The following is a 22229-nucleotide window of genomic DNA, read 5'->3' as shown; positions in this document are numbered from 1 at the left end:
ACCAGCCTTACGTATCATTGCAGTGCCTGCCTTAAAGTATTCACACCCTAATCCACACAGTGTGTAATTGATTCCTATGCAAATCAGAGATCCTATACAACAACAAAGATATTCATTCCAAAATTACATGAACTATTATCCTTGCATTAAGATGGACTCAATTCTAAGTTATTGAGTGATTTGTTGATGACATTTTTACATGTTCCTTTTAAGAATGTCAGAGCAAAGGGTCTGAATACTGATGTACATGAGGTATTTCTGTATTTTAATTGTAATACATTTACTGAAATTAAAAGAAAAACTTTTCACTTTGTCATCCTGGGGTATTGTGTGTGGATTGAAGTCAAATAATTTTTTATTTAAATCTTCCATTTTAAACTGAGTCTATAACACAACAAAATGTGGAAAAGATGAAAGGGTCTGAATACTTCCTGAAGGCGCTGTATCTGTAACACCCAGGGACAGCAGGGGGGCAGGGGGGCAAAACAACCAGGGGAGGAGGGGAAGGAGAGGAAGGTAAGGGAAGGAGAGGAGGAGAGGGGAGGAGAGGAGAAGAGGAGGGGAGAGGAGAAGAGGAAGGGAAAGGTAAGGGAAGGAGAGGAGGGGAGGGGAAAGGAGAGGATGAGAAATGAGAGGAGGAGAGGAGGGGAAAGGAGAGGAGGAGAGGAGGGGAAGGAGAGGAGGAGAGGAGGGGAGGGGAAAGGAGAGGATGAGAAAGGAGAGGAGGAGAAAGGAGAGGAAAGGAGAGGAGGGGAAAGGAGAGGAGGGGAAAGGAGAGGAGGAGAGGAGGGGAAAGGAGAGGAGGAGATGAGGGGAAGGAGAGGAGGAGAGGAGGGGAGGGGAAAGGAGAGGATGAGAGGAGGGGAAGGAGAGGAGGAGAGGAGGGGAGGGGAAAGGAGAGGAGGGGAAAGGTAAGTCCACCTTTGTGCCTCTGACAGCGAAGAGGGGGACAGGCCTGTGGTTCAAGGGCTCTAATGCCCAGACAGACTTACACTAAGCTGCCTGCCTGCCTGCCTGCCTGCCTGCCTGCCTGCCTGCCTGCCTGTCTGCCTGCCTGTCTGCCTGCCTGCCTGCCTGCCTGCCTGCCTGCCTGCCTGCCTGCCTGTCTGCCTGCCTGCCTGCCTGCCTGTCTGCCTGTCTGTCTGCCTGTCTGCCTGCCTGCCTGCCTGCCTGCCTGTCTGCCTGCCTGCCTGCCTGCCTGCCTGTCTGTCTGCCTGTCTGCCTGCCTGCCTGCCTGCCTGTCTGCCTGTCTGCCTGCCTGCCTGCCTGCCTGTCTGCCTGCCTGTCTGTCTGCCTGCCTGCCTGCCTGTCTGCCTGCCTGTCTGCCTGCCTGTCTGCCTGTGTTCCCTCCATAGCGTCCTTGGGTTTTATGAATGGCGCTATAGAAATCAACGTTATTATTATTATTATTATTATTATAGCGCTCGTCTTGTTCAGGCAGACACCTTTGATTGCGTTACAGAGCAGAGAGGCTACAGTACCTGCTTGTCTCTCAAGCAGACCAGCAGACCAGCACGGTGTCTGTTTATTAGATCATGGGTACACACACAAACCATACACACACACACACACACACACACACACATACACACACACACACACCTGACTGACTGATCTGGACTGACTGCCGCTGAATCACTTCCCCCACAATCAGAGATCTGTGCTCCTATGAACCTCTCTTTCTCTCCAACTTTTTCGAGGAACTTAAGCATATTGCGTCCATACCACTACCACCGCTGATGACTCAAGTCAATACGTCACTACGGTCCCCTCCGCTGTGAATAAAATGGACCAGTAATTTACTAAAGGAACCGGGGGAAGTTAGCAAAGTACCCTGAGACGGCTGAAACTCCGACCCACAGCGAGTTCAGGGGGGCGGAGAGTGGCAGCTGGACTGCTCGTCTGCTATTTAACAGCTTGGAGCCCAATCAGGAAGGAGCTGAAAGGGTCTGTCTGGCAGGGTACGGGGGTAGAGAGGGGAGGGGGGAGAAGGAAGGAGATGGTAATCAAAAAGCACTGAAGTGCTGAAGGACCACAGGAGACCTCCATACAGGAGGCTGTGGGGGGGGGGGGGGGGGGGGGGGGGGTTGGGGTGCAGACTCCTCATTAAAGGTACAGACCCAAAGCACATACACACAGAAAAAAGGTCTCTCTTTTGAAAAGCTCTCATTCGAGTGGTTGGCAGGTACATCATGTAACTTAGCTGTTCCGCTGAGTGTTAAACATGCTCTTAACTCCTCTGACCTATTAGCTGTTGATCAGAGGGTAATGGTAAATGTACTGCACTTATATAGCGCCTTTATCCAAAGCGCTTTACAACGGCCTCTCATTCACACACACATTCACACACCAATGGCGGCAAGCTACCATGCGAGGCGCCGGCCCGCTCATTGGTAGCAATCTGGGATTCGGCATCTTGCCCAAGGCTCGACATGTGGCCAGCCGGGGTTCGAACCGCCGATCTGGCGATCGTTAGACGTTGTCTAAAAAGGTCATTCCACTGAAATAACGATCTGGCTAAGAAGAGGTCAACTGACCGACCGACCTGAACGATGGCGTTCATCAGGCTCCGCCTCTTTCCCAGAAGGCCTTGCAGGCTGTGCCAGTCGTCCTGTAGGGAGGCCAGCTGGGTCTGGAGCTGGGTCTGCGTGGGCTCGTCCCCCGTGGAGAAGAGCTGTCGGCCCAGATCCATGGTGGTGAGGTAGCTGCTCTGGTACCTCTGGAACAGCAGCTCTGTGTGCTGCAGGAGACACAGGAGGAAGAGGAGGAAGAGGAGGAAGAGGAGACAGAGGAGGAAGAGGGGGAAGGCTTTAACACTACAGCCTTGCCTTTTTTTACCTACTATAAGAGCCGCCTCGGGGTCAAATTACCATAGTCTTTAGTATGGGAAGCTGCTACTTACACACAAAGACCACTAGTTGGCGTGCATGTAAATTAGCCTGCCTAAAACTGCAAAATAGATTTATACTAGCTTATCCTGATGATTTTGAAAATGTAAAGATACTGGGTGGTAGAACGCACATATCTAGGACAAGTCATGAAAGGACAATCCTGACATTTGATCGAGTGCAAAGATAGACATTTAGTTTTGTTTGTTTTGCTCTTTACCCCCCCTCCCCCCCACCATCCCTCCATCCTCCAACCATCCCTCCTCCTCCATCCCTCTATCCTCCAACCATCCCTCCATCCTCCAACCATCCCTCCATCCTCCAACCATCCCTCTATCCTCCAACCATCCCTCCATCCTCCAACCATCCCTCCATCCTCCAACCATCCCTCCATCCTCCAACCATCCCTCCATCCTCCAACCATCCCTCTATCCTCCAACCATCCCTCCATCCTCCAACCATCCCTCCATCCTCCAACCATCCCTCCATCCTCCAACCATCCCTCCATCCTCCAACCATCCCTCTATCCTCCAACCATCCCTCCATCCTCCAACCATCCCTCCATCCTCCAACCATCCCTCCATCCTCCAACCATCCCTCCTCCTCCAACCATCCCTCCATCCTCCAACCATCCCTCCATCCTCCAACCATCCCTCCATCCTCCAACCATCCCTCCATTCTCCAACCATCCCTCCATCCTCCAACCATCCCTCCATCCTCCAACCATCCCTCCATCCTCCAACCATCCCTCCATCCTCCAACCATCCCTCTATCCTCCAACCATCCCTCTATCCTCCAACCATCCCTCCATCCTCCAACCATCCCTCCATTCTCCAACCATCCCTCCATCCTCCAACCATCCCTCCATCCTCCAACCATCCCTCTATCCTCCAACCATCCCTCCATCCTCCAACCATCCCTCCATCCTCCAACCATCCCTCCTCCTCCAACCATCCCTCCATCCTCCAACCATCCCTCCATCCTCCAACCATCCCTCCATCCTCCAACCATCCCTCCATCCTCCAACCATCCCTCCATCCTCCAACCATCCCTCCATCCTCCAACCATCCCTCCATCCTCCAACCATCCCTCCATCCTCCAACCATCCCTCCTCCTCCAACCATCCCTCTATCCTCCAACCATCCCTCCATCCTCCAACCATCCCTCCATCCTCCAACCATCCCTCCATCCTCCAACCATCCCTCCATCCTCCAACCATCCCTCTATCCTCCAACCATCCCTCTATCCTCCAACCATCCCTCTATCCTCCAACCATCCCTCTATCCTCCAACCATCCCTCCATCCTCCAACCATCCCTTCACCCACCCCCCCACCCTCGCCCTCCACCCATCCCTCCATCCCAGGCCAACCTTGAGGTCATGCAGGGTGGTTCTGAGCTGCAGCAGGGTGCGGGGGGCGGGGGGGGTGGTGGGCAGCAGGGCCTGGGTGTCAGACAGGAAGCCCTGCAGCTTCCTCAGGCTGCGGCCGTACAGGTGCCACTGATTCACCAGACCGTGCACCAGGAGGCGCCGCTGAGCCGCACGCTGCACCGCCCCCTGCCAGTGCTCCTTCAACTGGGCCAGCTTCAACAGGAAGTCACTCCTACACAGGAAACAGTTAAACCGGAAGTTGGAACACAACAACCATCACTAAGAAGAGGAAGTCACTCCTGGACAGGAAACAGGAACACAACGATTTCCTGCTACAACTGGTGGATTGATGATTCACTTGCTTAGTCAAATGTATCGATTGAAAATCGCTTGGAATAAGGCGTCTGCTAAATGCCAAAAATGTAAATGGGTGATTTCATACTTTCAACAGTTTGTTTATCTGATATTGTTAACCCAATAAAGATACTTCTGGAAAAAAAAGGTGTGTTCACCTGTCGTCCACCTCTCCTCTCTGCAGCAGGTGTAGAGCCTCGTCGATGACGGAGTGAAGGATCTGGTGTCCAATAGACAGCTGCACCTGGAACCTCTGGCTCACCAAAAAGACATGTGTTTATTAGATTACATTAGATTACAGGTACTGAGACAACCAAATGTAGTTTGGCATCTAACCAGTGCAAAAGATATACTGTAGGCAATACAGTGAGTATAAATAGATGAATATAAAGGTGAATACATGAGATCAATATCAATGTGATATGTTCAGTTATGATCTGTGCATCTATTTGTTTATATTTATATTACGAGGTACGCTGACACCCCAACATAGTCAGTGTACCCCAACCACAGTCTGTTAGAGATGCTGCCAGACAGGAAACAGGAAGCAGGATATTGGACTTTCTGACCGACGTCAGACTGGGCAGGCACAAGTCCTCCACTACCATCCTGAACACTGGTCTACCACAGGGCTGCGTGCTGAGCCCTCTTCTGTACTCCCTCTTCACCCACGACTGCAAACCGGTGCATGGCTCAAACACCATTGTCAAGTTTGCAGACGACACGACTATGGTGGGGCTCGTCAGCAACAACGACGAGTCAGTCTACAGAGAAGAGGTCCAGCACCTGGCTGAATGGTGTGCCAACAACAATCTGGCACTCAACACCAAAAACACCAAGGAGATAGTGGTGGACCCCAGGAAGAACAAGAAGGGCACGCACAGCCCCATCCACATCAATGGGGAGGAGGTTGAGCGGGTCAGCGGCTTTAAGTTCCTGGGTGTCTTCATCTCTGAGGACCTGTCCTGGACCACCAACACCTCGACCCTCTTCAAGAAGGCCCACAAACGCCTCTTCTTTCTGAGGCCAAACGACATCTTTCCCCTCCGGTGCTGGCAAACTTCTACCACTGCACGATTGAGAGCATTCTTACCACCTGCATCTCAGTCTAGTACGGTGACTGCACTGCCAAGGACCGGAAATCACTGCAGAGGGTGGTGAAAACAGCTCAACGCATCACCAAGACCCCTCTCCCTTCCATCACAACAGTCTACGAGAAGCGGTGCCTACGGAGAGCACGGAACATCATCAGAGACGCTTCTCACCCCAACCATGGACTGTTCACCCTCCTACGTGGTACTCGCTCTGGGGCACGCTACCGCAGCCTCCCAGGCAGAACCGACAGGACCACCAACAGCTTAGTTTAGTTTAGTTTATTTATTTAGCACACAAGAAATTGTGCAAGGAGGGAACGAAGCCCAGAAGGCTTCTTCCCCTCAGCTGTCAGACTTTTGACTCTAAACTCTACACGTCTCACTGACCATACAGTTACAGTTGTGTTCTGTGTAGATCATGCTGTACATAGCCTATCCCTGTGTATCATAGCCCACAGCCTGTATTTTTGTATTTTGTATACTTCACTATATACAACATATTTACCATATATGTATCATAGCCTGTACAATTACACATTGTATATAATCTCAATTTATATATACCACTGCACATCCAGCCACCATTGTATGACATGGTATGACATTGCACATCACACTACCATTTGCACTTTACTGTATAGATTGCTGTAAATACTGCTGTAAATACTGCTACTTGTTGCTATTTGTTGCACTTCTGGTTAGACGCACAATAATTTCATTGCATTGTCTTGTACTATGTAATGACAATAAAGTGAATCTAATCTAAAGGATGCTGCACCGTAGCCTCGTAACCCCGGAGGCTAAGCACCAGCTACTCTAATTCACCAGACGTTTTTAATCCAAAGAGATTTACAATTACAGATTACAGGGACTACAATCTCCCTGGAGTATCTGAGGGCTCAGGGCCTTACTCAAGGACACACTAGTGGTGGTGTTTCCCAAGTGGGATTTGAACTCATGACTTTCGATCACCAGTCCAGCTCACTATCCCCCTAGACCACTACTACCCACTACTTCCACCAAGCCATCAGGCTCACGAACAAACCGACTTGGAGGGGGGGGTGGAGGGGGGTTAGGTCGAGGGGGGTTAGGTCGAGGGGGTGGAGGGGGGTTAGGTGGAGGGTGGTCTAGCTGGTGTGTGCGTAGCTGCTCTCTGAGGGTGGTGTAGGTGGAGGGGGGTTAGGTGGTGTGTGTCTGCGTGGAGGGGAGTGTGTACCTGGTGTGTGCGTAGCTGCTCTCTGAGGGTGGTGAAGGTGGAGGGGGGGGGTGGAGGGGGGGGGGTGGAGGTGGGGGGTCTACCTGGTGTGTGCATAGCTGCTCTCTGAGGGTGGTGGAGGTGGAGGGAGGGGGTGGTGTAGGTGGAGGGGGGTTAGGTGGAGGGGGTGGAGGGAGGTGTGTACCTGGTGTGTGCGTAGCTGCTCTCTGAGGGTGGTGTAGCTGGAGGGGGGTTAGGTGGTGTGTGTCTGGGTGGAGGGGATGGTGGGTGGTGTGTGTACCTGGTGTGTGCGTAGCTGCTCTCTGAGGGTGGTGTAGGTGGAGGGGGTCTACCTGGTGTGTGCGTAGCTGCTCTCTGAGGGTGGTGTAGGTGGAGGCCAGGTCTACAGCCAGGGTCTCCTCCATGGTCTGTAGGAAGGTCATCCAGCTCTCACACTTCCCCTCGAACGTCTGGCCTCTTAGAGCCTCCGTCTGCAGCTCACTGACACACACACACACACACACACACACACACACACACACACACACACACACACACACAGAGACACACACACACACACACACTCTCACACACACACACACACACACACACACACACACACACACACACACAGAGAGACACAGACACACACACACACACACACACACACACCCACACACACAGAGACACACACACACGCACACACACACACACACACACACACACACACACACACACAGGCAGGCACACACACACACGCACACACACACGCAGGCAGGGCAAGTTTATTAGTATAACACATTTCATACAACAGGGGCAATTCAAAGTGCTTTACATACAGCATTAAAAACTATAAAAAGCATTAAAAATACAGAAAAAGAAGAATAGTAAGATTTATTTTACAAATTAAATTAAAATTAAAATAGCAAGAATAGAATATATATAGAGAAAATATATAGAAAATAGATAAACATTTAACAAGGGCCGCGTTCGTAAATTCGCCGGAGCGCACACTGGGTTCGACGTCATAATGGGACCAAGTAATTTGATTGGACTAGAGGCAGTCACGTGGACGCTCTGGCGCTCTCAGAGCTAATTTCCAAACGCGGCCATAATAACACAATGAATAAAAAGATATAGATAAAAGTGTTATTTCTGCAACTGTATTCAAGTGCTGCTCTTCCCGACACACACACGCTCACACAAACACCATACAGCAGTGTGTTAAAAACACGCCTACATCTATAGGCTAGCAATCATGTCTCCTAGCAGACGTACCTGCAGGTGTCCACAGCGCGGGTGCAGGCCTGGGCCCACCTCCTATTGAGGGTGGTCAGGCGGTGTGAGGCAGGGTCACCCAGGGTCAGCCTGTAGCTCAGCTGGGTCAGCAGGTCCAGGTCAGGAGACAGGCCGCTCAGCTCCAGCAGGGAAGCCTAGTGACATCATCACACACGCCGGTTAGATGACGCTTTCATCTGAAGCGACTTACTTACATTGCAGTGAGTGCATACATTTCTCAGTATATGTGACACATTCTAATGCTTTGGTCCTTATGTCGGGATCTGATTTAATGTTCGGACTTTTCTTTCGAAAAATGTGAATACATTTCCGCGTTGTTGAAAATCAACGACACATCGCAAGTCAACTACAGTGGCGGCTGTTGCAAAAAATGTTGGGTGGGGCACAGCAGTGTTTCCTCCAGGACTTTTCACATTAGTGGCGGGGGGGTCCTCTTTCGCGCGCGCAGCGCTCGAAAACGCTCACTGGCGCTCAAAACAAAGTCGTAATTTCACTTTACCCACGCAATACCCACTTAAACATGTGTGAGGATACGTAACGGCGTTTTGTGACAAAACTTTCACTTTCATTCATGAAATTCACCCCGTCTGTGTTACGAAGCACTTGAATTTTGGACCATTGCGACTGACTATAGCTCATATACCATCAAAGGGGGGAGATGCGACATGAAATATGTCAGAATGCAGCAATATCATGCACAGATCAGCCTTATAACATGTCATGTTATATATATATATAACGTTAGACAGGGAGCGCAGATGTATGTTTATGAACGATATGAGGCTGGGAGGGAAAAATCACAGTATACCCGCTAGAAAAAACTAGACTACACCACTGAAGTGTATGAGAGGACACGCACAAAACCGGCTAACGTTACTCATTAACTGTTTACACAAGTACAATCACAGTGTGACAGTCAGATGGAGCATTCGGTAAACAACAACAGCAAGGTAATGCTATCAGTTGAGTTAAAGAAAAACAGCTCTTACCTTTGAGGACACCAACATGAGCCCTGTTTACCCGTACCTCCGCCGTTCTGTTCGTGGTGATTTTAGAGGCAATAGATTATTTTTGCCCCGCGCATATTGCTATGAATAGTTCGAAGCTAGGTGCTTGCACGTTAGGTGCGAGGCTGCTCGGTTAACCCATTAGCGGGAACATTATTAGTTGCACAAAATAGGCTGATTTAATTGACCATGAACATCAGAGACAGACATTACGAATGTTCATTTAAAATACTCCGGAAGCCCGGAAGTCCGGAAGCCCGGAAGTCGGAAGTCCTCAGCATAATGCATTGTCTGCTATTACAACCGGATATTCAGGACGCAACTTTTTGCGCCCCGGCCGAGAAATAGAGACAGCCAATTGGAGCGCTGCTACAGCTCACGTGTAAGCGAAAAGTATTTGGCCTGCGATAGACTTGCATTCGATCGGCGACCCGACTCCTCCCCCTATGTATTTTAACAGTGAATTTTACACACACACAGATAAAATGTTTATTGTATTGGAGGATTTTTTATGAATGCTGATAGGCGCCGACAGAATATCAGCCGCATTTTGTGAATAAACAATGTTTATTTAAAAAACAAACTTTTACAAATCGCAACTAGGAAGTGAAGGTGGGGGCGGCGCCCCAGCGCCCTCTATCGGCCAGCCGCCACTGGAACTAACACAGCTTGTTTTGTGAGCCTGCTAACAATGTAAAGTAGTGTTCTAGTTAACTAGGTAGCAGTGGGGATTACTCACCCAATCCATTGCGTTGTTGCAGTATTCTGGCTTGACTAGCGAGTGTGTGTTGTGATTCTCAACAACATTGAAACGTAGTTCCGTGTTTCAAAAGAAAAGTCCAAACATTTTGATTGGTTGCCGACATGAGCGCCAAACGATCAGACTGTGTCACAAATAAGGTCCCAGCGGGAATCGAGGAGCACACGTCACCACAGTCGTTGATTATTATTTGAACATACACATTTCATACATGTCAGATAGATGTCTGAGTTTAGCCTGATGTGTGTGTAGTTTAGCCTGATGTGTGTGTAGTTTAGGCTGATATGTGTGTAGTTTAGGCTAATATGTGTGTAGTTAAGGCTAATGTGTAGTTAAGCCTGACGTGTGTGTGTGTAGTTTATGCTGATTTGTGTGTAGTTTAGGCTAATGTGTGTGTAGTTAAGGCTAATGTGTAGTTTAGCCTGATGTGTATGTAGTTTAGGCTGACCTGGGATATGCCAGTGTACGGTGGCCCCTGAGGGACACTCTGCAGCCTGCCCTCCCAGTCAGCCAGGTGCTGCTCCAGAGACTCCAAGGTGCTGTCAAACTCCTGGAGCTGTTCAAGCTCCTCCTACACACACACACACAGACACACAGACGCACGTGCACGCACAGACACAGACACGTGCATGCGGGCGCACACACACACACACACGCGCACGCGCACACGCACACGCACACGCACACGCACACACACACACACACACGTTAGCTGTTACAAACAGAGTACAACAGTATAGATATGAAAACTACAATAATCATGATGCTAGGGCCGCGTTCGTAAGTTCGCCAGATCGCCCACTGGGTTCAACCTCATAATGGAACCAAGTCATTTGATTGGACAAGAGGCAGTCATGTGTTTGCTCCGACGCACTCAGAGCGAGTTTACGAACGCACCCTAAATTTGAAAACAGCACATGTCAGTCAGCCACATGTCAGTCACATGTAAACATGTCAGTCACATATAAACATGTCAGTCACATGTCAGTCACATGTAAACATGTCAGTCACATATAAACATGTCAGTCACATATAAACATGTCAGTCACATGTCAGTCACATGTAAACATGTCAGTCACATGTCAGTCACATGTAAACATGTCAGTCACATGTAAACATGTCAGTCACATGTCAGTCACATATAAACATGTCAGTCACATACATGTCAGTCACATGTCAGTCACATATAAACATGTCAGTCACATGTAAACATGTTAGTCACATGTCAGTCACATATAAACATGTCAGTCACATGTACACATGTCAGTCACATGTTAGTCACATATAAACATGTCAGTCACATGTAAACATGTCAGTCACATGTACACATGTCAGTCACATGTTAGTCACATATAAACATGTCAGTCACATGTAAACATGTCAGTCACATGTCAGTCACAAATAAACATGTCAGTCACATGTAAACATGTCAGTTACATGTCAGTCACATCTAAACATGTCAGTCACATGTACACATGTCAGTCACATGTCAGTCGCATGTAAACAGCTCAGTCACATGTCAGTCACATGTAAACATGTCAGTCACATGTAAACATGTCAGTCACATATAAACATGTCAGTCATCCATCCCACCTGCAGCGTCACCCGCCTCCCTGCCAGGTCCTGGCTCAGCTGCAGCATGCCCCGGGCCAGCATGCGGCTCTCTGATTGGATGAAGACCGCGGCCGAGGGCTCCACTCGTCCAATCAGGTGGTCAGAGGCCTCTAGCGCCACCTGCAGGTCGGTCTGCAGACTGTCTGTGTCCTCCTGTAGCCTCTGAGACATAAGAGCACACACAGAGACCCGTAGAGTATAAGCAGTTTTATTCTGAACTTATTTAGACATTTTAGCATTGTTTAAAATCAATGACACATCGCTAGTCAACTAACACAGCTTGTTTTGTGAGCCTGCTAACAATGTAAAGTAGTGTTCTAGTAGCAGTGGGGATAACTCACCCAATCCATTGCGTTGCAGTATTTTGGCTTGACTAGCGAGTTTGTCATTGATTTTCATTAATTCAAATTCTTCTGAATAAAAGTCAGAACATTTTGATTGGTTGGCAACTTGCCAACAACGTGGAAGTGGACTATCTTGATTCTGACATCCTTGAACAACTGTTTAGAGGAACCAATGTATTATTTTATTTTTATTTATTTATTTTCTGAGTGGGGCAGTCCCACTCATATTTTTCATTTTATTGACAGATACAGTAGAGATTTAGACAGGAAGGATGGGTGAGAGAGAGAGGAGGGATGACATGCAGGATATGTCCCCGGCCGGAATCGAACCGGGGACCCTGCGGTTACATGGTCAACGCTTAACCCGCTACGCCACCTAAGCGCCCCAGGAACCAATGGTTTTTAACACCAGACACAACAGCCACCGCAGTTGGATACTTTAGAAGGCGTGGAGTTATAGTTCAACTCTGCAATTAGATTCCCCTGACTCACTGAAGCCCTAACGAGTAAATCACCTTGGTCTGGGCCTTAGTCATTATCATCTTCTCAAAAGGTAACAAAGAATAATCCAAAAGGGTTCCCAAACTTTTGCTCAGGGCCCTTTTCCTTTTTTATAAGAAAAAAAAAAGAAAAGAAAAAAAGAAAAAAGAAACCTTGCTTTAACATTTGCGTCATGTTTAACTTTGTAGCATTTAATGTTCCGGTTTGCTTTCAATCACTTGGAGATTAATTGTAACAGACATTTAAACCAGGGGTGCCCACATGTTTGCACCCCACTGTATCTTTCTCTGTAGCCCCCTCCCCTGGAGGAGCTGACTCACCTGGAGGACCTTCATCTGGGCGGTGGCCTGTTGGACAGTGTTATTCTGTTGACCCGGGGGTCCTCCCAGCAGGGGGGCGGCCTCCTCCCTCAGAGCCCCCAGCCGCTGGGACAGAGACCCTGACAGACGGGCGTGGCCCCCCCACACCTGCAGCAGGGGGGGGGCTCCCAGCAGGAGGTCCCCCAGGGTACCACTCACCTCTGCCCACCTGGAGTTAGGGTAAGCACACACACACACACACACACACACACACACGCATACTGTAACACTCTCATCCTGGAGGTTTCTGTGGGTGCGTGTGTGTGTGTGTGTGTGTGTTTATGTGTGTTTATGTGTGTATGTGTGTGTGTGTGTGTGTGTGTGCGCGTGCATGTGCTTGTGTGTGTGTGTGTGTGTGTGTGTGTGTGCATGCGTGCGAGCGTGCCTGCGTGTTTGTGTGTATGTGTGTGCATCTCTCCCTGTGTGTGTGTGTGTGTATATCTCTCCCTGTGTGTGTGTGTGTGTATCTCTCCCTGTGTGTGTGTGTGTGTGTGTGTGTGTGTGTGTATCTCTCCCTGTGTGTGTGTGTGTGTGTGTGTGTGTGTGTGTGTGTGCGTGTGCGTGTGTGTGTGTGTGTATCTAACCTGGCTCTCTCCGTCTCCAGGGGCCACAGCAGGACAGTAGCAGAGGGGCTGACCAGGTCTCTGAGGCAGCAGAACGTTCCGGTCAGGCCGGCCCATGTTGACTCACACCCCTCTGTCTCCTCACGCACACGCTGCACACAGGAACACACACACAAACAAACATACAGGAACACACACACAAACACACACACAAACACACACACGAACACACACACACACACAGAAGCGTGAGTCACATGAAAGAAGTTTATTGTCTGTTAGTGCTTTCACACCGCCAAGGAAACGTTCCCGTTCCCGTTCTGGAACCTCAGAACCTTGGTGCTGTCTGGTGAACCAGCCGCGTTCATACCAGTGTAACCAGAACCATCGGCGGCATCAACACTGGGTGATGAAGGGGCGGGATAAACAAACAAATGAGGATAATATCTTCCACTACAGGATCTGAAATAAACACAATTTTCTATGAAACCAAAAAAAGACACTTTCTAAACACGTTCTCTTACTAACTAGCTGCTCTGTTACTGGAACAGAAATGGCTTACGAAGTTCACGTGTGTGTGTATGTTTGTTTGCTGAGCATGGGAGGAAGATAGAGAGAATGATGAAACTTTTGATCATTTTATAATCCAGCTACCTGCAGTTGATGGTGGAGGTCCTGGAGGCCGTGCAGGGAGAGCTGAGGGGTGCAGAGGTAGTGTAGAGTCTGGGAGGTCTTCACTCTGCTCAGAGAGGCAGCAGTCAGCCCCGTCTCAAACCCGTCCCACAGCTCCAGGACCCGTCTGAGCCTCAGGGTCAGATCTGTGTTCTGGAGGGGGAAACAGAACACAGATTATCTAAACATAAAACGTATAGTATCTTATAATAGACACTGTTTAATACATTACATCAAGCAACCACATTTGTAGCATGGATGTTTTCCAAAGGGAAGCTGTGACCAGCATGATCATGAACACACACGCACACGTACACGCACACACACATGCGCACATGCACGCACACGCACGCACACGCACACGCACACGCACACACAACTGACAATGTAATCTATATTAGTTTTACATACTCTAATTTACAGCCTACATAATTATTGTTCTACTGCCCCTTTCTGACATTGTCTTTTATTTTTGCTCATATAGTGTTGTTTTACTACATTGTTGTTTTTATCTTTATGTCTTATACACCAACCACACCAAGTTAATTTCCTGTATGTGCGAACATACTTTCTGGCAATAAAAATAATTCAGATTCTGATGATGATGATGAGTACCTGTTGCGTCAGGGCTGCGCAGGTGTCGATGACACGTTCGGTCCGTGTGATGAAGTCACAGGCCCCGCCCTCCAATCCTCTCAGGTGTTTCTCTCTCAGGTCTCTGAGGTGTTTCTCTCTCAGGTCTCTCAGGGCTGCAGAGTTCAGAGTGATGTTCTCCTCCAGCCCCTGAGACAACAGACATGAAGGGTTAGAACCATATGTGTCTCCATGTCCACACACTGGGACCCACACACACGCTGGGACCCACAAACACACAAACAGAATAAAATGCGTCGAGGTGCTCAGATCTGATCAGACGGCCAGATGACCACAGACTTTAGCTACCATACTGGTACCATACAATACTGGTACTACCATATTGGTACTATACTATACTGGTACCATACTATACTGGTACCATAGTGGTCAGCCTACCTCACACCTAGCGATGCTGCTCTCCAGCCCAGCGTGGGTCTGGGGCCTCTGGGCTGAGCTCATCCACTCCACCTGCCTGGTCACCCAGCAGGACAGCTGCAGCAGACGGCCCTCCCTGTCCCAGGTCGTCCTCACACGCTGCTCCACCTGTCCTGTCTGCAGAGAGGAGACAGAGGAACACACCTCTGTCATCAACGATGCCATTTTAGATTAGAGCTCTCCGAAAAGGAACTACAATAATAGTAAATGTGACACAGTCTGATAATTTGGTCCGCATGTCAGCAACCAATCAAAATGTTCGGTCTTTCTTTTGAAACACGGAACTACGGAAATACGAATCACAACAAAAACTCGCTAGTCAAGCCAAAATACGAATGGATTGGGTGAGTAATCCCCACTGCTACCTAGTTAACTATAACACTACTTTACATTGTTAGCAGGCTCACAAAACAAGCTGTGTTAGTTGACTAACGATGTGTCGTTGGTTTTCAACAACGCAGAAATGTGTTTAGATTTTCCAAAGAAAAGTCTGATCATTACATCGGATCCCGACATGAGGACCAAATGATCAGACTGTGTCACATAGACAATTAGCTGACGCTTTTATCCAAAGCGACTTACGTTGCGGTGAGTGCATACATTTTATTTATTTATTTATGTCAGTATATACGGTCCCAGCGGGAAATGAACCCACAACCAAAGCGTTACTAGCGCCATGCTCTACCAACTGAGCCACAGGGGAACTGTCACTAAATCATCAAGATGGGGGGCATATCGACAACTAAAGACTCTCTCATTGGCTGAGGGAACCTGTGACACAGGAAGTGTTCTGACCTGGGTGTTCAGAGCTCCCTGCAGACTGAGCCAGCGGTGGTTGAGGCGGCCCAGCTCCTCAGCGAAGTGTGTGTGTTCATATCGTCCCTTCCGCCCCTCCACGCCGCCCGTACGTAAGACCGACTGGTTCACGTAGTCGACTGTCAGCTGGTGAACGGACATCTCTGCCTGGCAATCCTGAGGAGAAGAGAGAGAGAGAAATGAACCTGCTGGTCTGTAGGCACTTATTACTAGTTTATTACTGGTCTGTGGGCACTTATTACTGGTTTATTACTGGTCTGTAGGCACTTATTACTGGTTTATTACTGGTATGTGCACTTATTACTGGTTTATTACTGGTATGTGCACTTATTACTGGTTTATTACTGGCCTGTGCACTTATTCAAATACAACTCTGAGGTATCAGGATCACTGTACACTGCAAAAAGTCAGCTCTCAAAAGCAACAAAATGGGGGAATATTGCTTAAAATAAGAAAAATGATCTGCCAACAGAACAGAAGAATTTCACTTGCCAAGATTGTCTTAAAACAAGTAGAAGATATCTTAAAACTAGTGCAGACAAAAAACAAGCATATATTGTCTTGATTTAAGATAGTTCATCTTACTTAGATTTCCTTTTGTGCATACGTATATAGGGATTGTATGAGAGAGTAAGAGTTGAATCCTTTGACTACTACTAACCTTGAGGCTCTGAAGGACCTTGGAGAGGTCAGGGGTCGTGGAGGAGAGGTCAGGGGTCATAGAGGTGGTCTGGGAGGGGTCAGGGGTCATAGAGGTGGTCTGGGAGAGGACAGGGGTCATAGAGGTGGTCTGGGAGGGGTCAGGGGTCATAGAGGTGGTCTGGGAGGGGTCAGGGGTCATAGAGGTGGTCTGGGAGGGGTCAGGGGTCATAGAGGTGGTCTGGGGGAGGACAGGGGTCATAGAGGTGGTCTGGGAGGGGTCAGGGGTCATAGAGGTGGTCTGGGGGAGGACAGGGGTCATAGAGGTGGTCAGGGAGGGGTCAGGGGTAATAGAGGTGGTCTGGGAGGGGTCAGGGGTCATAGAGGTGGTCTGGGAGAGGTCAGGGGTCATAGAGGTGGTCTGGGAGGGGTCAGGGGTCATAGAGGTGGTCTGGGAGAGGACAGGGGTCATAGAGGTGGTCTGGGAGGGGTCAGGGGTCATAGAGGTGGTCTGGGAGGGGTCAGGGGTCATAGAGGTGGTCTGGGAGGGGTCAGGGGTCATAGAGGTGGTCTGGGGGACCTGGGCGAGGTCAGGGGTCATAGAGGTGATCTGGGGGAGGTCAGGGGTCGTGGTCTGGTGGACCCTGTCCCGCTGCGCCTCCAGTCTGGCCTCGGCGCCACTGACCCAGGAAAACACCTCTGCCAGGGCCCCCTGGGGGGTCAACCTCTCCATCAACCGCTGAGGGACAGGGAGGAGAGGAGGAGGAGAGGGGAGGAGGGGAGGAGAGGGGAGGAGGGGAAGAGGAGGGGAGGGGAGGAGGAAGGGAGGAGAGGAGGGGAGGGGAGGGGAGGAGGGGGGGAGTAGAGGAGGGGAGTAGAGGAGGGGAGGAGGGGAGGGGAGGAGAGGAGGGGAGGGGGACGAGGCGAGGGGAGGAGGGTAGAGGAGAGGAGGGGAGGAGGGGTGGAGGAGAGGAGGAGGGGAGGGGAGGAGGAGAGGAGAAGAGGGAAGGGAGGGAGGGGAGGGGAGGGGAGGGGAGAGAGGAGGGGGAGAAAAAGTGAGAAAGTGAGAGTCAGACAGAGGGAGAATTGGCTTCACACCTACACTAGAAGTGAAGGATACTCAAGATGCCTTTGTGTTCCACAGTTGGGCTGTTTAGCACTGGTAATTGGTGGCAGGTGGCAGTGTGTGTGTGTGTGTGTGTGTGTGTGTGTGTGTGTGTGTGTGCGTGTGCGTGCGTGTTCGTGTGTATGCGTGCATGCGTGTTCGTGTGTGTGTATGCATCAGACACACAGCAGAGAACAAAAAAATAAAAATAAAAATCGATCTCACATCCGTCACTATCGATATTGTGTAATTTGGACGCTACGCTAGTGTGTGTGTGCGTGCGTGCGTGTGTGTGTGTGTGTGTGTGCGTCAGACACACAGTAGAGAACGAAAGAAAAAACAATCTCACATCCGACACTATAGATACAGTGGGGGAAATAAGTATTGAACATTTTGTCCAGTAAATGTATTTCCAATGAGCCTATTCAAGTGAAATTTGCACCAGACTTGGTATTAACTCAAACAATCCAGATAATCCAGACAAATAAAGTCCATATGTAAATAAAGTTATGTGTAATAAAGTGGAATGAAACAGGAAAAAAGTGTTGTGTAATTCGGACGCCACGCTAATAGACCCACTCACCTGATGCACAGTCTGCTGGACCGCAGGTAGGTGAGGTAGCAGAGCGGCCCAGTCCTGCTCCACCTGGCTGAGCCGGGTCTGTACGGAGCAGGGCTCTGGGTGGGCAGGCTGGGGGAGGGAAGGGGAGGAGGGCCTGTCACTCTCTGTCTCTCTCAGCTGTAGTAGCTTGGTGCCAGTGCTGATCACCAAGGCCTTCAGTGTTGACTTAGCTTCCAGCTCCTTGGTAAAGTCCTTGAAAACACCACAGGAAACTCAACCAGGATAGAATGCGGATCGAGGGGTGTATAAAAATATCTTCTTTGAGGTTTACCAGACGCCTTTATCTAAAAGTGACTTTCAAAAAGTACATTTGTCTAAAGTAAGTGAGTCACCTATACGTCAGTCAGAAAAACTAATCTATGCTTGAACCAGGGCTCATTGGCAGTCACAATGCTAGAATACAAAAATGGCTACATCCGGTCACAATAATATATAGAAATATAATAATATAATTTGAGAGTTATCAATACCAGTATTTTCTAACAGGGGTTTACTGAGATGGTGGGCTTTACCATAAACTGTTGGAACTCAGAGCGGACATGCTCAAGCTCTAGCTCCTGATTGGCTGTGACCCTGAGTAGGCTCCACCTCTTTAAGCGCTCCCTGGCCCCGCCCATCCAGTCGCTCAGAGCCACAAAGTCACGAGAAAACCTGCAGAAGAAAAGTCGGAACTTACTGAGAGAGAGAGAGAGAGCAGAGAGAGAGAGGCAGAGAGAGAGAGAGAGAGAGAGAGAGAGAGAGAGAGAGAGAGAGAGAGAGAGAGAGAGAGAGGCAGAGAGAGGCAGAGAGAGCAGAGAGAGAGAGAGGGAGAGGGGCAGAGAGGCAGACAGAGAGAGAGGCAGAGAGAGAGAGAGCAGAGAGAGAGAGTCAGAGAGAGACAGAGAGAGAGAGAAAGAGAGAGAGAGATAGGCAGAGAGAGCAGAGAGAGAGAGGGAGAGAGAGAGAGAGAGAGAGCAGAGAGAGAGAGAAAGAGATAGCAGAGAGAGAGAGAGAGAGCGCAGAGAGAGAGACAGAGAGAGAGAGGCAGAGAGAGAGAGCAGAGAGAGAGAGAGGCAGAGAGAGAGAGGCAGAGAGAGAGAGAGAGGCAGAGAGAGAGAGAGAGAGAGCAGAGAGAGAGGCAGAGAGAGAGAGGCAAAGAGAGAGAGAGAAAGAGACAGAGAGAGAGAGAGAGAGGCAGAGAGAGAGAGAGGGAGAGAGGTAGAGAGAGAGAGCAGAGAGGCAGAGAGCTAGAGAGAGAGAGAAAGAGATAGCATATCTCAAGGGGTTATTCCTAATCAAGGTGTGTTGCTCACCTGATCTCCAGCTTCCTGTTCCTGTCTGAGCTGATGCGTTGCAGCTCCGCCCTCCTGTGCAGCGCGGCCCAACGCGCCTGCAGCTCCCGTGCAGCCACGCCCACCCCCCCACAGCCCGCCTCCTGCAGCCTCCGCCCCTGCTCCTCCACAACTCCTCTCAGTTTCTGCTCGGAAAAAGAGCTTCATCATCAGTCGATCAAGTCAAGTCTTACAGAAAGTACATACAGAAATCTAGTTTCTAGCTAGGAAATCTAGGTTTCTAGATGTTCCTACTATGAAGACACTGGCAGTAGCTCTAGTACAAAGCAATTTTGATTATGCATGTAAAAAGTTGGTACAGTAATATTTCTAAAAAAATATGTAATAGATTACAAACTGCCCAACATAAACGTATTAGAGTTGTTCTGAAGCTCCTCACCCTCACCTGACGGCCCAGCACTTTAAAATCCTTGGATGGCTCAAGGTGGAGGACAGAGTGGCCATGCTAAAGCTTAGACATTTACCACGACTCTGCACCCAATTATTTTAGAGGTTATTTTAAACGGGTTTGTGACACCCATAACCACAGGACCAGGGCCAGTGTTCATGTGAGCACCCAGAGTTTTAGGACACTGGTAGGGAAAAATAGCTTCACTTACTCTGGAGTGGTAGCATGGAATAATCTTCCAGCTTCTCTTAAATCTATTGGCCCTGTAAATCATTTTAAAGTTGCAGTAAAAAGGTATCTGTTGGCACGCCTGGAGCAGTAGAGACCTTCCATGGGAAGGCCTGCTTTTGTTTTCTGGATGCCTTATTTAAAAATGCTTCATAATGTTTTATATTGTTGTTTTGATTGTTGCCGCTGTGTATGTTGATGCCTTGTCTGTCATGTGGAAGAGGACCACAGTGGAAATAAGTCTATGACTTTTCTGTGTTTTATCCTCGTTATTTATTGAGTGTCACACTGTGATTTTATGTATGTATTTTATGTTTCTTTTAAAAAAAATAGTAGATTGTCCTACAGACACTTAGATTTAGATTTAAAAACGAATTAGACCCCTATACTTTATTTTATTTTTTGTTTCTTTTTATTTTACTACTCAATCTTTTCAGTTTGTAAAGCGTCTTTGAGTGTCTAGAAAAGTGCTAATGTATTATTATTATTATTATTATTATTATTATTATTATTATTATTATTATTATTATTATTATTATGTGTGTCTTTCCAATGTCTCTCACACCCCCTCCACCACAGACCCCCCATCTCTCCCTGACCCCAGCTCCCCTATGCTGCGAACGAAGAAAAAAACACTTTTCTTTCTGAGAGAACATGATCACAAGGACCTCCACCTCTGAATTAGGCACACTAGTACTCTGTCCATTTTGGACAACACAACATTTTCAGAAATATTAACCAAAATGATGATGGTGTCTGTGAATGTAGACTCTGGTAATAATAATCAAAAGCAGAGAACATCCAGTCATCCAATTATTTGCTCCTGGCCTGATGACGCAAGTGACGCACTTATTAGACTTTGAGTGCTGTGTACCGCTCCGGCAATGTTCGTTGGGCTCCAAAATAGCTGAGCTTGTTTGCAGACAACGTGAAGTTTGTTAGTTTGGTTGTTTGTTGCCTGTTTGTTCGTTTATGTTGTTGTCATGGTGGCTGGCTTATTCGCTACTTCCTCCTTCCTGTTTTTAAAGTAACTTTGTTAGGCTTATTATCTATTACCATTGGTATTATCATTTTTCTTTCACTCCCAATCTTCTGCCGGAGACTGAAGACCTCCATCTCTTCAGATTACACCTTAACTGCTCCTCCTGAGACATCTACTACCCCCCAGCACTGTGTCTCCTGAGACATCTACTATCCCCCACCACTGTACCTCCTGAGACACCTGCTTCCCCCTATACTGTGTCTCCTAAGATTTTTTTATTTATTAATTCTTCTTTCTTCTTCTATCACGACGACTGCCAATGGCCCCTGGCCTGAGCTAGATCACTCTTCCTGCTACGACTGGTGGATTGATGATTCACTTGGCTTAGTCAAATGTATTGATTGTAAGTCGCTTTGGAATAAGGCGTCGGCTAAATGCCAAAAATGTAAATGTAAATGGGTGATTTTCATGTCTTTTCTTTCATTGGTTTCTAAATTGAATAATTTGGCCCAAAAAACAACAACATGAAGAGTACATAGTCCAGCGGCCCAAGGGTTAGGGTTAGGGTCAGCTGAGTGTGTCTCTGAATATTAATGTTTTTATAAGAGTGGGTTTCCAGTTAGTTAGAGTGCAGCATTGAGCATTACCTGACAGACAGAGAGCTTCTGAAGCATCTGTTCTTCTGAGTTCTCCTCCAGGTGCATTCTGGGTAAGCCGTCTTCAACACCCCGGAGCAGGGTGTCCAGGGATGTCCTGTCCTCCTCCCACCGTGTCCACATCTACCACAACACCCGCAATGCAACAGCTCAACTTCACAGCATCACATCAGAAACAATTGCTTAAACACACACACGTCTCAACGTTTCTCTAATCAACATTTATAACCACCAGCCACAGCCAGTCACATCAACAGACCAGGGGGGTATTCCATTAACGTTGCTAAAGGAAAATCCAGGCTTATTCTGACAAGTCTCGCAAGAATAAAATCAGCCAGGATTTTCCTTTAGCAACATTGATGGAATACCCC

At 48.5% G+C, this 22229-nt stretch overlaps 1 protein-coding gene across 1 annotated transcript in view; it reads right to left on the bottom strand.

Annotated features, from left to right (window-relative positions):
* syne2b (spectrin repeat containing, nuclear envelope 2b) overlaps nucleotides 1-22229 on the bottom strand; it is a gene marked incomplete at its 5' end in the record, with an annotated part of 186906 nt that overhangs the window by 45654 nt on the left and 119023 nt on the right. The window contains 18 exon segments of the mRNA XM_080522419.1: nucleotides 2546-2740; nucleotides 4259-4490; nucleotides 4771-4865; nucleotides 7255-7402; nucleotides 8180-8334; nucleotides 10416-10538; nucleotides 11561-11743; nucleotides 12747-12954; nucleotides 13370-13500; nucleotides 14003-14173; nucleotides 14636-14803; nucleotides 15053-15208; nucleotides 15887-16063; nucleotides 16569-17285; nucleotides 18235-18465; nucleotides 18786-18924; nucleotides 19566-19729; nucleotides 21850-21981. Of these exon segments, the coding sequence (XP_080378545.1) occupies nucleotides 2546-2740; nucleotides 4259-4490; nucleotides 4771-4865; nucleotides 7255-7402; nucleotides 8180-8334; nucleotides 10416-10538; nucleotides 11561-11743; nucleotides 12747-12954; nucleotides 13370-13500; nucleotides 14003-14173; nucleotides 14636-14803; nucleotides 15053-15208; nucleotides 15887-16063; nucleotides 16569-17285; nucleotides 18235-18465; nucleotides 18786-18924; nucleotides 19566-19729; nucleotides 21850-21981 (3525 nt within the window).

This window comes from Nansenia antarctica, assembly GCF_963989245.1.
Source record: "Nansenia antarctica genome assembly, chromosome: 1".
NCBI lineage: Eukaryota > Metazoa > Chordata > Actinopteri > Argentiniformes > Microstomatidae > Nansenia > Nansenia antarctica.
Note: the sequence above shows the minus strand (reverse complement) of the source record. Positions and strands in the feature narration are given on the sequence as shown.